General features: G+C 41.5%; 2 protein-coding genes across 4 annotated transcripts in view; both read right to left on the minus strand.

Moving 5' to 3' along the window:
* Positions 1-851: 851 nt before the first annotated feature.
* Positions 852-4,743, minus strand: LOC117735289 (voltage-dependent calcium channel gamma-5 subunit-like). 2 transcript variants are annotated; one of them, XM_034539822.1, is made up of 5 exons: positions 4,548-4,743; positions 2,894-2,980; positions 2,280-2,420; positions 2,047-2,192; positions 852-1,112 (listed from the first exon to the last, which is right to left on the minus strand). In XM_034539822.1, exons 1-5 carry the CDS (start codon positions 4,741-4,743, stop codon positions 852-854), a joined length of 831 nt encoding a protein of 276 aa, XP_034395713.1. The 2 variants fall into 2 exon arrangements, with proteins under 2 accessions (XP_034395713.1, XP_034395712.1); XM_034539821.1 differs by having other exon boundaries at positions 2,894-3,019.
* Positions 4,744-8,370: 3,627 nt separating this feature from the next.
* Positions 8,371-13,228, minus strand: part of si:ch73-374l24.1 (protein kinase C alpha type) — a 78,600-nt gene continuing 73,742 nt past the window's right edge. For both annotated transcript variants that reach the window (XM_034539820.1, XM_034539819.1), the window contains 2 exons: positions 12,274-12,414; positions 8,371-10,093 (listed from right to left, as the gene is read on the minus strand). In XM_034539820.1, the coding sequence (XP_034395711.1) occupies positions 9,929-10,093; positions 12,274-12,414 (306 nt within the window). In that variant the 3' untranslated portion in view covers positions 8,371-9,928. The remainder of the gene's footprint in view (positions 10,094-12,273; positions 12,415-13,228) is intronic.

Here is a 13,228-nt window from a genome sequence, read left to right on the forward strand (position 1 = left end):
AAATCTCACAAAGTGGAAACACACTGACTGCTGAAGATAAAACGGCCCTCCAGAGACAACAAGATAAAGACACTGCCTCCCAGTGGATACATGTGGAACTACTGTGTGAAGACGTGTTATTTTACAGCTCTTTACATCACTTCTCATCATTTATATATATTAATACATATAATATAAAAACCCTAGAAAACAAATGGACATTTTAACATTTTCAACATTTTTCAACATTTTTTAACATTTTCATAAGTTATGATGCCAAGATGTCAGAGACAAGACAGCATCTATAGATAAGATGATATTCAACAAGCAAACCCAACAACACACAGGCTGGGTGCGTGTTGACCTGCTATCTGGAGGTTGTTAGTGGCGATAGAGTGTCCTTTCATTGCATCACATAGACAGGCTCCAGGTCGGCCTAATGTTTGTTTTGGGGGTCGATCTTTACATAAATACTGCCACGGGACATGTCCTAAAGCAAAAAGGAGCATTTATTCATTGCAAAATGAGGAGGCACAAAAAGAAAACGGCTATGATGCACTGCAGGGAAAAACTCACAGATATTGTTTATTTTACTCTAATTAATATGAAGTTCTTATACCAGATTTAAACTTTTTAAAACCCTTTTTGTATTGTTTTTCTTCCTAAAACCTGTAGGTGCTGATAGCACAACACCCCCCCAATATGTGCATTACAGTATAATGACAGTGGCCATAAGATACGTCCAAAGTCCTTCCATCACAGTCAGAGCTGCACACATCGGTCTCCCTCAAACCCAGTTCAATATCCAAGGATCTTCTCGGCCTTGTGGCCCTGTTGGATCCAGGGGACCCTCTCGTCACCCTGAGGTGGCCTCAGCAGGGTGAGGAGGACACGTGGGCGTGGTCGGGGCATTTGAGGACAGCAGGGTAGCCGGCGCTCATCTGGAGCGAGGCTTCACTCGAGATGTCGGAGGGACTTCGCCCACGCGACCACACCTCCGGCTGGAGGAACTGGCTCGAGTGGCCGGAGCAGTTGCTGACACGAGGCCGGTAGAAGCTCTGGAGGCGAGGCCGGTACATCTCCTCCGCCGAGTAGCGCTTCATGAACAGGTAGACGGACATGACGCCTGCGCTCTGCGCACGCGCACGAGAGTCAAAGTAAATGAAGAAAGCATAACGAGGGCAGAATTAAGTGTTTTTCATATGGAAGACTAAAACAATTCATATTGTTCAATATTTAGGCAGAATCAACTTTGCACTTATTTCACATACTTCACTTCCTGCCCTTGTGTGGCGTCCCGTCTGTGTGACAGCCTACAAGTCCAGACGTTTTCTTTCTACTCTATAATTAACAGTTCTATTGATTTAATTCTACCGAATAGTCATACCTAATAAAATGTAATTTTAGTGTCAGAAGTTTCATGACAACATTTTATATCAGAAGCAACTTGTGCATTAAATTAGTTTTAGTTTTCCTTTTAGTTACACAACAGAATGTCCTGCTTATTGTCATATTTTGGTGTACTCGTGTATATATATATATATATATATATATATATATATATATATATATATATATATATATATAATAATATTATATATATATATTATATATTATATTATATAATATATATATATAATAATATATCCATCCATCCATTTTCAATACCGCTTATCCTCATTAGGGTATATATATATATATATATATAATAATAATATATAATATTATATATATATATATATTATATATATATTGTATTATATAATATATATATATATATATATATATAATAATATATAATATATATATTATATATAATATATATATAATAATATATATAATATAATATATATATATAATTTATATATATATATATATATATATATATATATATATTATATTATTAACTTATTAACTAAGCTGCATGTTTTGTGTCTTTTACCATATTTGGACAATGGTGCAAATAAGTGTCCTGACTTTATTGATGTCCTACCTTTGATTCATTTGTTTTGTATTTCATGCCATGATCACATCAGTGCTGTGCAAGCCGGTTGTTCAGTCGCTCACCTCGGTGAGCAGGAAAGAGATGGCGGCGAATGCAAAGGACCAGCCGTACTTGTAGGTGAAAAAGGCCTCGCTGCTCTTAGTCCTGTTGAGCATTTCATCATTTATACTGGAGATGTACAGCACCAGACCCACCACCAGAGCCAGACCTGAAAGACAGGGAAAAGCAGGTTTGGATCCAATCAAGAAGAGGAGAGGACAGAAACATGATGAGGGAGGAGAGAACATCAGTGAACCTGAGAGGATGAAGAAGATCCCGGATACAAACGCCAGGATGGAGCGGTGAGGCCGGACGTGGCCGATGTTGTTGAGGACGAAGCCGATGAACATGAAGAAGAGGCTGACCAGGGGGAACGGAGTGGCCGAGCGGATCATCTCTGAGGAGAGGACAAACGCTGCCGTTTAAACCCCAAACGGATGGGAGTGTCCACTTCAGTGTAAAAACAGACGCTGATAGGCAGAGAAACCTGAGAGTATCAACGTGACATGAAGGGCTGTTCTGCTGGGAGGAGGGAGGAACACTCTATCTTGAAATGTAGACATTTAATTATCGTCTCCTCTTCTGACAGATTTTTACAACATCCATTATTACAGTGACTTGCTGGAGTGGAGCGATGCTTCGCTAAAGGTTTTACGCTGAGCTGCCCTGAAGGACTCGGGAGGGGAATTGTCTGTGAACAGGTAATAAGTATTCTGGAGAGGAGCAACAACACGAGGGTTGGGATGACTCAGACTCATCTGTCTGGCTGCATACAAGTGATTTAAAAGCACAATCTTATTACACGGGTGTTTGCCTATGGTGAACTATCTCAAGGGGGCCCCTTGAGTTATTTAGCCTGAAGTCACTCACTGAGCACGTTTGCTGTGGACTCTGACGTCAACTGGATGTTCATGGGCATGATGAAGGCCACGGTGAAGCAGCGACCGGACTCGTCACCTGAAGAGGATGGAAACACGAAGACATGAAAAGTAAAAACTACAGTGGAGGGGGCTCAATAGATGACCACTGTGTGTGCAGTGGGGCTGAGGAGGGACTGGGAGCAGCTGATGGTTCAAGGTGGAAACCCGGTGAGGACAGAGAGGGGCATTAGAGGCTTCTAGATGTCAACAAATGACACATAAAGAAACATCTTTTATTCACTGCGCATTAAAAGAAACCGTTCAATATTTTGGTGACTACAAGTAATACAATAATTATGTTGCCTGGCAACATAACCCCCTGTAAAATTACATTTAACCCCCGACAAATCTGTCCTAATCTATTCTGTATTACTTTGTTTATGTAAGCAAACATGGACAGCGTGCATCGTGTAGAAGTTGTAGGCAATATTATTTATCATGTGCGCAATGGATTTGACTGAATATATTTTATAAATTTATTTAAACATATCTTTAATGTGATTAGAGAGGCCGATGCAGTGTTACACTTAGTTTTAAGTTTTAGTTTAACTGACCTTTATCGTAGCATACATAATTCCTCATTGTATGCAACACATCTGTGTACAACCTGAAGCTCCAACTCCTTTAAGTGCTGAATGGAGTACTGAGAGGGATGAATATAGAAAAACGATATCACACTAAAGTAGTATCACACTATTTCATCACATAAATGGGGCTTTGTGGGGGGGTCAGGGTTTAGCCATCGTTAATCAGAGATCCCCCAATCTATAAGAAACCAGGAGGTGGAGCATCGACTGCCTCAGCGTGTGCAGAGCTGGACTGGGATGGATTATTTGTATCTGCCTGTCACTCAATGAATCCCGTATGCTCTGATGACCGAAAGCTCAACACTGCATGTGCGAATATCTTTTTTATACTTTTTTTATAGCTCCAGCACCTTAGTTGAGATTGAGCCGTGTGGAGAAGTGTCATCATTAACACTTCCTTGATGTAATATGTGTTTCCTGTATTTCAAACAGACAGTTGTCGCCTTTAAACCTCGATGCTTTCGATCATTTCATAGTTACATCACATCCTGCTGCTCCACGGTCATCATTATCACTTCAGCATCGTCACGTACAGAAACCAGCTGGAGGGATCCACCAGCTAATTAATGACGTGACACAATGAGATGACATCTGTGCGTGTGTGTGTGTGTGTGTGTGTGTGGGGAGGACTCATTTGACACTGAATGCACCTCGTTTTCCAGTGTGTGATTGAAAAAGGTTAGAAATAGAAATGCAAACACACTTTCTATCTGTTGCTCTTCTCTCTCACTTTGCCACCTGTACTCCACACTTACTCTTTCACACGCACACACACACACACACACACACACACACAGTAATGGTGAATGTCATTCTGTGTGAATGCTGGCTGATGCAGTGAGGATGTGTGAGTGTGGATCATCTCGCTGCCGCTGCCACATTTAGAAGTGACTCCTCGAAGTGAAGATCATTGCACTCTGAGCGGCGTTACATGTATCTGTGCTGCCACACAATTATCTGTCAAATCACAGGAGCACCGAGAACCCCCCCCCCCCACCCCCCAAACCCGTCACTCACCGGCCAGGAAGCAGACTCTCCAGAGGCCGGAGTGCAGCGAGGTCTTAATGTCGATACTCTGGTTCAGAGGCATAACGACGCCCTCCTCCAGGTACAACCAGTAGTCGGTGCTGACCGCCGCTCCCAACAGCCCCAGGCCGCTGATCGCAAAGAAGCTGCTCAGCAATGTCAGAGTCTTCCTGCTGCACGCGCTCATGGTGACGGCAGAGGGGGTTGAAATCCAAGAGAAGTCCAAGAAGCAATCTGCTGGAAGAGAAAGAGACGGATTACAGTTTGATGTTGAGACCCGGTGTGTGTTCAAACAGACAAATACAAGACATTATGGAATACATTAAAAGAAATACAGACAAAATGAATGGATGCAATACAGCATGTTGAAATAATCAAATCATTTCCCAAAACTCAGCTCCTTATTATAAATTGTTAGATTATTGCAGGTTAGTTTCATCAGTAGTTTTCCTTTATCTTCTTAAGTTGTTATATTTCAATTTCATAATGGCAACAATGTCAATATCTCAATCAGGACAAACGTGATTGGCTGTTGCCTGAATGAACAGAAACACAATCACGAAAGTGGCATTATGAAATAAAACAGTTGACCATATAAAATGTTGTTTGTGTGAAATAAAAACAGACTGTAGGGACGTTTTTTCAAATTGAAGTCATTCTCCCAAACAGATCCAACACACACGTTCAATGTGTAATATGCAACATGAGTACAATACATCAGATGGACTGGTGTGTGGATTTCACTAACAGGTGGCCACCTGGTCCGGCCTCTATGATGCATATTTAGAACCAGTAGAGGGTGAGGACGGAGAAGCTTCACCTCTTTCTCCTGTCCACGTGATATTTCTGCTTTCTTTCTCTGACACAGCTGTAGAGATTTGGGAAATCCAATCCCTCTTTTGAAATGTCAAAGCAGCTGTCGAACTGGAACGATCATTAACACCTTTGTGTGGTTGTAGATTTCAATTGAAATCAATCCCCAAATGCTATTTTTCAGTTTAAGGTTCCACTTAAACTTGTCGTGTTTTTAATCTTTGACCCATCCACTTTCTTCGTAACACTACACAATAAATTATGATTCAGTCCATGTGACTGCGAGCGCTGTCCAACTGGCCTCGAAAAGGATAACAAAGTGTGAGCCAATGATAAACCTGTTTGATCCTCCAGACTGAGGGATATTAAACATGTTGCCAACATCTGAAATCCAAGACTTTGACATTTTACAGCCATGAGTCAGTGCACAATCCCTCGAAAAGGCTGGACATTCATAAAAGCATTCATAAGTCAGGAAGACTGATCGCATAGCAAGACGTCACCCACGACAGAGTGCTGACTTACTTTCCATTCAGGACACAGGAATGCTCTTTGTGATGGAGGCCAGAGGTACAGGGGAACTTTAATGGTCGTCTGAATTATGATAATCAATGTTGGCCCTCACACACTCGTACTTGAAGTCTATCTCTGTTCGGTTTTTACAACAATGAAGCCGCTAAAAGAAACCCTTTCAGTTGCTTTTGGAGGTCGGTTCTTGTTCACATTCGTTCTCCAAACTTGCTTTGAAGAGGCCTCTCCTTCTGGTTTTCATATTCACTTCCCTCTTTATTGTCAGTCCTTATGTGTGGTATTATTCTTTAATGTTTTACCTTTTTTTTGAAGAGACAGTTGAGAGCTGGACTCAAACCTGTTGACTTTGTGATTAGCTGGTCAGTCTCAACCCTCCGGGCCAGCAGGATGCTCTTCAGCGGTATTATTCCTGCTACATACATTTGCTTTATTGATGTCCACAGTTGAGAAAAGGCCGGTTGGTCATTATAATGATCATTATTTCATTTCATATAATCCTTGAATTGTTCAAAAGTGTGCAGAGCTGCAGTTTATTTATTTTTAAAAAGCCATCAAACGAGCCATTATTAATGTGCAAACACAGCTGAGCCACCACATGCCTGTAAAAATAGTAGTCATGACTACCGAGCCGTGTCACATGCAGATCACCTCATTACATCTTCTAGTTATTCCACTGAATCAGAACATCTAGGCTTTTTTCTTTCTTTATTCTGATCAATATAAAAGAACAGAGATACTCATACTTATTGTCCTTTATTCATATAGTTTTCACATCAAATTCAATCCCATATTACCATGATACTCCCGATAGAGACTAACAATGCATCCATGCGGGTTGTCTCCAATATCCTTTAGTTATAGCCTAATATTCCAATAAAATACTACAACGGAAAGAAATATTAACTGTAGCTTGATTTGTATATGGACAGGGAAAACAACCATAACAAAACTCACAACAACCATCAGACTTACCAGTGAATATGTGAACACATCATGCAGTCCAGTGTGTTAGACGCAGGGGTTAAGTACACACAATGAGACTCCAACATGCTCACACTTGTTCTCACCTGGTGTTGTTTTCTGTTTTCTCAGCGCGGTGCTTCTTGCACTTGAAGCAAAAATTGTCTCCTCTCTCATTGGCAACTTGGTAGAAAACGACGCGGCTCTTCGATGATTTGGTTGCATGCCGTTTCAGAAAACTGCTAAGTGAAGCCGCAAGAATCTTTGAGGAGCAAGATGATGCAGCGGTGCGTCAGGGCAACACTCTCCAACAGCGAGAGAGCGAGAGAGAGAGAGAGAGAGAGAGAGAGAGAGAGAGAGAGAGAGAGAGAGAGCAGCTCCACTGGCTGAATGAAAAGAGAGAGAGAGACACACCAAGAGAGCACAATACGCCTGAAGTATTTCAGGACCACGGACAGCTCCACTCAGCTCTGACAGGAAGTATTCAGAGAAAAGAACATACAGTACCTGTAGGTCAGACATTCAAACTGACAACTTGTGTTATAGATCTGTAATAAGTCAATATGAGGGACAACTTGTAGTGTGCTTGGCTGTGAAAAAAAAATCTACTCTCAGTAGACGCTTTATTTGGTACACTTATGCAGTCGAGTACCAAAGTGCAGCCATAACCTCTACCTTCACAAAGATAATACGGTTGTATTGTCAGAGAGATTTTAATTGAAATTGTAGCAGTTTGCATTAGATTGGTTCGGTATACCTTTTAAAGTTTGTCTAGTGTATATTCTAATGTGGAATGTGTTTTTTTTTTTTGAAAGTGTGATCCTTTCCTTCATCGCCAAAGCACATTTAAAAAAGCACTTGTTGAACGTTTAAGTCTAAATTTCTTTTTTTCCACACATGCAATGGCAAAAAAAACCAAAACATAACCACATTAATACACACATTACATATTGAAGTGTCGCCCACTTTAATTCTCAATAATGTTAAAGAACAATAATATCGTCAACAAAGCACACGTTAGAAGTTAAAGCTGTCATGAAATCTCTGACCCCCTTCCAAAATAAAAGAGATGATTGATATTTTTCATACTTTATTTATACACAGTATCCATCATACCACACGGAACAGAGGAGCAGAATCAGGTTAACAAAAGCAGGGGCAGTGAAAGGAGACACATACAAACATCCCCGTGGCTCTAGCTGTAGTGGTGCTGTACCCTGACTGGCCCGACACCTGATTATCTGTCATGGGTCAAAAGTGTTTTGTTTTTCTCTTCCTCTCCTCGGATAAAGATTCTCAATGTGAGACATGTAAACATTCAGTTTTCTCTTGACCGTAGAAATCTCATTTTGGTCCAGTTGCGACATCAGTCTATGTGTAAAGTAACTAATTTAGGGGTAACATGAAACATCCTTGTTGTAGCACTGTGTGCCACATGGAGCCGCTCCAAAAAATAGGACACAAAAATACTCAAAATTGGCACCAGTGAACAACAAAAAGCCAACAGAAGCATTTTACAGATTGTTGTCTTGTTTATAATTTATCTTTGTAGGCAAACATGTGGAGCTACACGAGGAGACGATGAGTAGCAGAGCGCACGACGCCCGTCGGTTTGTCTCATCCCGTGTGAGCTCCATTCTCCATGAGCATGCAGGGGGCCTCACGCATGCACACAATATACGCAGGAAAGAAAAGACATAATTCAGCCACGAGGGCTGAAAGAATCTTCCTACTGTACCGTTACTGGGTTTTTAATTTGTTACAGAAGGAGTCGGCCCTGAGGCGACCAAGGCAAAGAGGGCATTCGACCATTTCACGCACAGTAGGTGCTGCATATTCGCCATGACACTGAGTGGTAGAAAATAATGGATAGTGGAAATACATATAACAAAGGTTTGCTGATACCACAGCTACCAAATATTCAGCCAAACGTTATATATATATATATATATATATATATATATATATATATATATATATATATATATATATGTGTGTGTGTGTGTGTGTGTGTATATACTCTTGTTAGGGGCAATCTAAACATAGAAAGGTTCAAATTGTCTACGGTAGTAAAAGCACATTCAGTTCTCGTTGTATAAAATCTGCAACTAACTTCTCATTTTGCAACATCTCTTTGAAACATATTTACAACAAAAAGAAGGAACAGAGGTTGACATGTATTAGTGGAGTTAAGTGGAACACAAAACAGGAACAAAACTTTTTTTTCCCGAAACAATTAAAAACGTTTTCTTTCGAATAAGACTTTTCAAAACATACAACAATTATATATTAACATAGTTTATATTGTAATACTAAACTTTACAATGATACCAGACATGTACTGCATCCTAGAGTCTACTGCTCATACAGTCAGAAAAATAAGCATGCAACAGAGATCTGCTTTGTGCATATGGAAATAGCATGTTTGTACTTAAAAACACTGTCTCTTTAATCCACAGTTTTCTGACCCTATAAACTGAACTCCACTGCGTTGAAAAGGCCTTTACAGCTTGTAACTGGGAGCACAATGTGCCCCAGTTTAGGGTTTTAGTGTGTTGGGAAGGCCAGAGGGGGGACAGTCACAACAAGGACTTCTTCCTCTACTTTGGCACTCATGTAACAGAATACTACCTCTTTTTTTAGTATATAAATATAAAATACACGTGTAGCAGGTCAGAAGTAGATGAAGCCGAGACAGAGCAGAAAAACATGTTCCGTTCTTGTCGTGCATTGCAGCTTGTTGCGCAGTAACATGAGAATGGAAAAGATTTTGCATCTTTAATACCTAATATCAAAGTAACCGATAGACACATTCATACACAACATGAAAAGGCTGCAGGTTTAGATCAACACAGATACACGAATAAAGAATATGTTGTTGGGGGGAAATTATGCAAAAAATATCAGTGCCATGTCCTTTTTCTTTAACACTGCTCCCCTAACGTCTGTGCACAGATATTCATAACTAGTGGACACTCTTGAGGGAGATCTGAGTCTTTTGAATGCGGGATCGTTTGTTGGAGTTTGGAAGGATCCTGTAATCAGCGCCAGTCCGTGTGCTTGTCCACTCATACAACACTGTGCAGGGATGGATGGATGAACTGAGGGTTCAGGAAGGAGAAGCCTGCGAACTCGCTCTGGTCGATGTTGGCGATGACGAGCTGGTCGGGGGGGGTCAGCACGGGCTGCGTACGCGTGAAAAACTTGTCGAAGTTTTCTGCTCCTTTGCCGCACTGAAAAAGATGAAAAGAATGTCAGATGTTGAAAGGATCGAGCATTTCTTTGGATCTCTGTACGGTCAAAGAAATACAAAAAGCCACGAGATGAATTGTGGACTCGTGATTAAAAAGACATTTCCTTATGAGTCTTTTAATAGAAAGCTTCCCAACGGCGGTGCGGGAACATGTCGAAGCCCAACGTGCAGAAGTTTTAATTAGATTAGGAGCTAACACTAAGCATCCACAGTGGAGGTCATCAGCATCCGCTCGAGGCTGTCATGTGTCTCCGGCTCAATATCTATATGCATATTGCTGTGTGTTGTGCACAGTTTCAGCACAGTCACGACACTTTTCCAAGAAAGCGAGACACAATCCTCCAGATTGAGTGATGCACAGCAAAAGCAAATCTGTGGTTTGCAGTGGATCTCAGCGCCTGCTGTTTGGAGCGCATTTCCTACGGACACGGATCAGCATATTCGGCATTTTCTGTAATATCACATGAAGCCATGAAGCCTAAGAGGGACCTTTTGTTTGCTAGTCCCTTCAGGCCAATTAATGTTGTTGACGTTGTGTATGAGCTCACAACTGCGATATGCCACCCAAAGCCTGAGTGGATGGATCCAATGTGTCCTTCCTACTCTGTGAGTGTAGACAGATACAGCCGCTGCATGTATTGTGGGCCTTGTGTGGAAGTAAAGGGAACTCTGCGCTAAGAGAGCTATTTTTAATCCTCGGTGCATGTGTGTTGCTTCGGGCACTGTGGGCGGCTTTGGGAGGGGGCACGCGAGGGGAGGGGGGAGGGGGCACGCGAAAGGAGGGGGGGGGGGGGGGGGGGGGTGGGGGCACGCGAGGGTCAACAAACTGGAACAAGAGTGTTGTGTGGTGACAGGAGGAGGCTCAGGTGTGAGTGACACAGCTGACTGCAGTTGGGACCAGCCTGGAGCTCTGATGGGCGCGTAAAAGCATCACACTGGGTGGGGATGAAGACATACGATACACACCCACCCATGCATACACACTTAAAGACTCACTGAGGACGTGTTTCAATCCTACCGCAGTGATGCATTCAAGAGCGACACACATTGATATTTGTCTGGTGATTTGTCGTCTTTAGCGTCACGGGAAATGCAAGAAAACTAAACAGGAGCGCGAAGGAAATAAATCACACAAACGTTGTCGTCAAGAACATCTAAAACGAGGCCAAGTCATGACCAAGACGAGGGCGTTTGAGACGTTGAGGGGTTGAGACCAAGTCAAGACCAGGACCAGACCAGTGTGAGTCCCACACTGTATGAACACTTGGAATATAAAATAGAGGGCATGTAAACCACTGAGGTATTCCTGAAATTGATCTGACTTTCCCATTAAAACATCCACAGAGAATAAATGAAGATTCCTCTTCATTCATTTCTTTTATTGCCACATATACTCTTCATGTGTGTATTTGTAAGTATTCATGAGAAATGTGATGCAAATGTAAGTGGGAATTTCCCTTTGTTTTCTCTGATTAATCACAGTAATGATTTGTATTAATCAGATAATACAAAGACACTTTAATGATGTACGGTTGATCTGAAGGTTGATGTGAACAATCTATTGAGTAAATGATCACGTTAGAGACTTCTCGTCTCGTTCTCGTTATCAAAGCACAGCGGATGAAAGGACCTCACAGATATGTGTTGCCAGATTTAATTAATAAAAGTAATGCCATACGCAGTTGAAAGCAACAAAGAAATGCCAAGAATGAACATGAACGGCAACGCGTGCTCTTTTGATCATTTTCATCAAACAATCTTGCCGTCCACAAATCGTGTTGCCTCCTCAGGAAATGTGCATAAACTAATGGGAAACCACAGGGATTTGTCAAAATGTCAACTTCACATGCTCATATGTTCACTGAAATAGATTTTGTGTTTGATGTCATCGTTCCTTCTTTTTGCACTGGCCCTGAAGAGAAGTTAAACTATTTGAATGTAAGGGTTGTAAAGCTTTAATCACATGGGAAAGGTTTCAATTAGCACGACTCTTTATGGCAATATTAGATTTTTTGCAGGATTAGCCAAGAGCAGACATTACTGTCTGAATCTTTAATCTATGAATAGTTTCTCAACAGATTTTTCATAGCACACATCAACATGATATCCCGTTCATAGCGTGATTGAGGACGACTCACACACTCTCATGGCCTCACTCACCACTTTGGGTTTGAATGGCGGCTGGATCTCTCTGTTCGCCAGGCGTTCCCAGTCGATGCGTCTGAAGAAGGCCTGCTCCCTGATGTCCCTCTCCCCCTCGGAGCCACAGCCGAGGCGCTTTGAGGGGTGCTTGGTCATCAGCTGGTGGCGAACAGAAGAATTAGAAGATGACAAAGAGGCAGTTAGCTGTAGAGAAAGAGTGTCCTCTGAAGCTGGTAATCCATTTCTTTGACTGACACTTGACTGGTTTTACTCATCCAGCCTTTTCATAGCTCGATTCCTGATTCCTGAACAGCCTTTTTTAATTTTGACCATGAATCAATTTTTTATTTTTTGCAAATGAGATGTGAGATACTAAGGATGAGGATTATCTCTTTTGCCACCGGCCCTGAGATGATGAATGATATATTTCAGCTTCAATCATTACAAACGACTTCATCAGAATGCGCCTTCATCTTAATTGAATCTTCTCTGGCGTGTAAATGGGATTTGAAACCTCATTTAATGACGGTAAATAATAATGACAACCATGATGTCGCTTCACTGTGTTGATGCCACACAGAGTGATGCCCAGGTACCGTATGAAGGCAACAGGTGCTGCTTAATACGGGAACATTTGTGACTTCTTTACCGACTGCGTTGAGAGACACAACCTGTGAAATTAACAACAACTACAGGAAATGGGTAGAACATTGTTACACAGCAGGTGTGTTTTTTCTCCTGATGATATAAATGGTATAAGAATCAAGTTCAATCAACTGAATCACAGTCAGAAAGTCAGCTGTCAATCAGCAGCCTTTAAAATGCCAAAATTCTGTTTTCACAACCTCCGTGCTTTCCAGCTTTAATTACTTTTACGCACTACAACAAGAAGATAGCGTATGATGACAATGATCTTCTGTAGTTGACATTTAAATCACGCATGTCAAGGCTTTTAAAAACAGTCCCTGCAGTT

This window comes from Cyclopterus lumpus, chromosome 8 (assembly GCF_009769545.1).
Source record: "Cyclopterus lumpus isolate fCycLum1 chromosome 8, fCycLum1.pri, whole genome shotgun sequence".
NCBI lineage: Eukaryota > Metazoa > Chordata > Actinopteri > Perciformes > Cyclopteridae > Cyclopterus > Cyclopterus lumpus.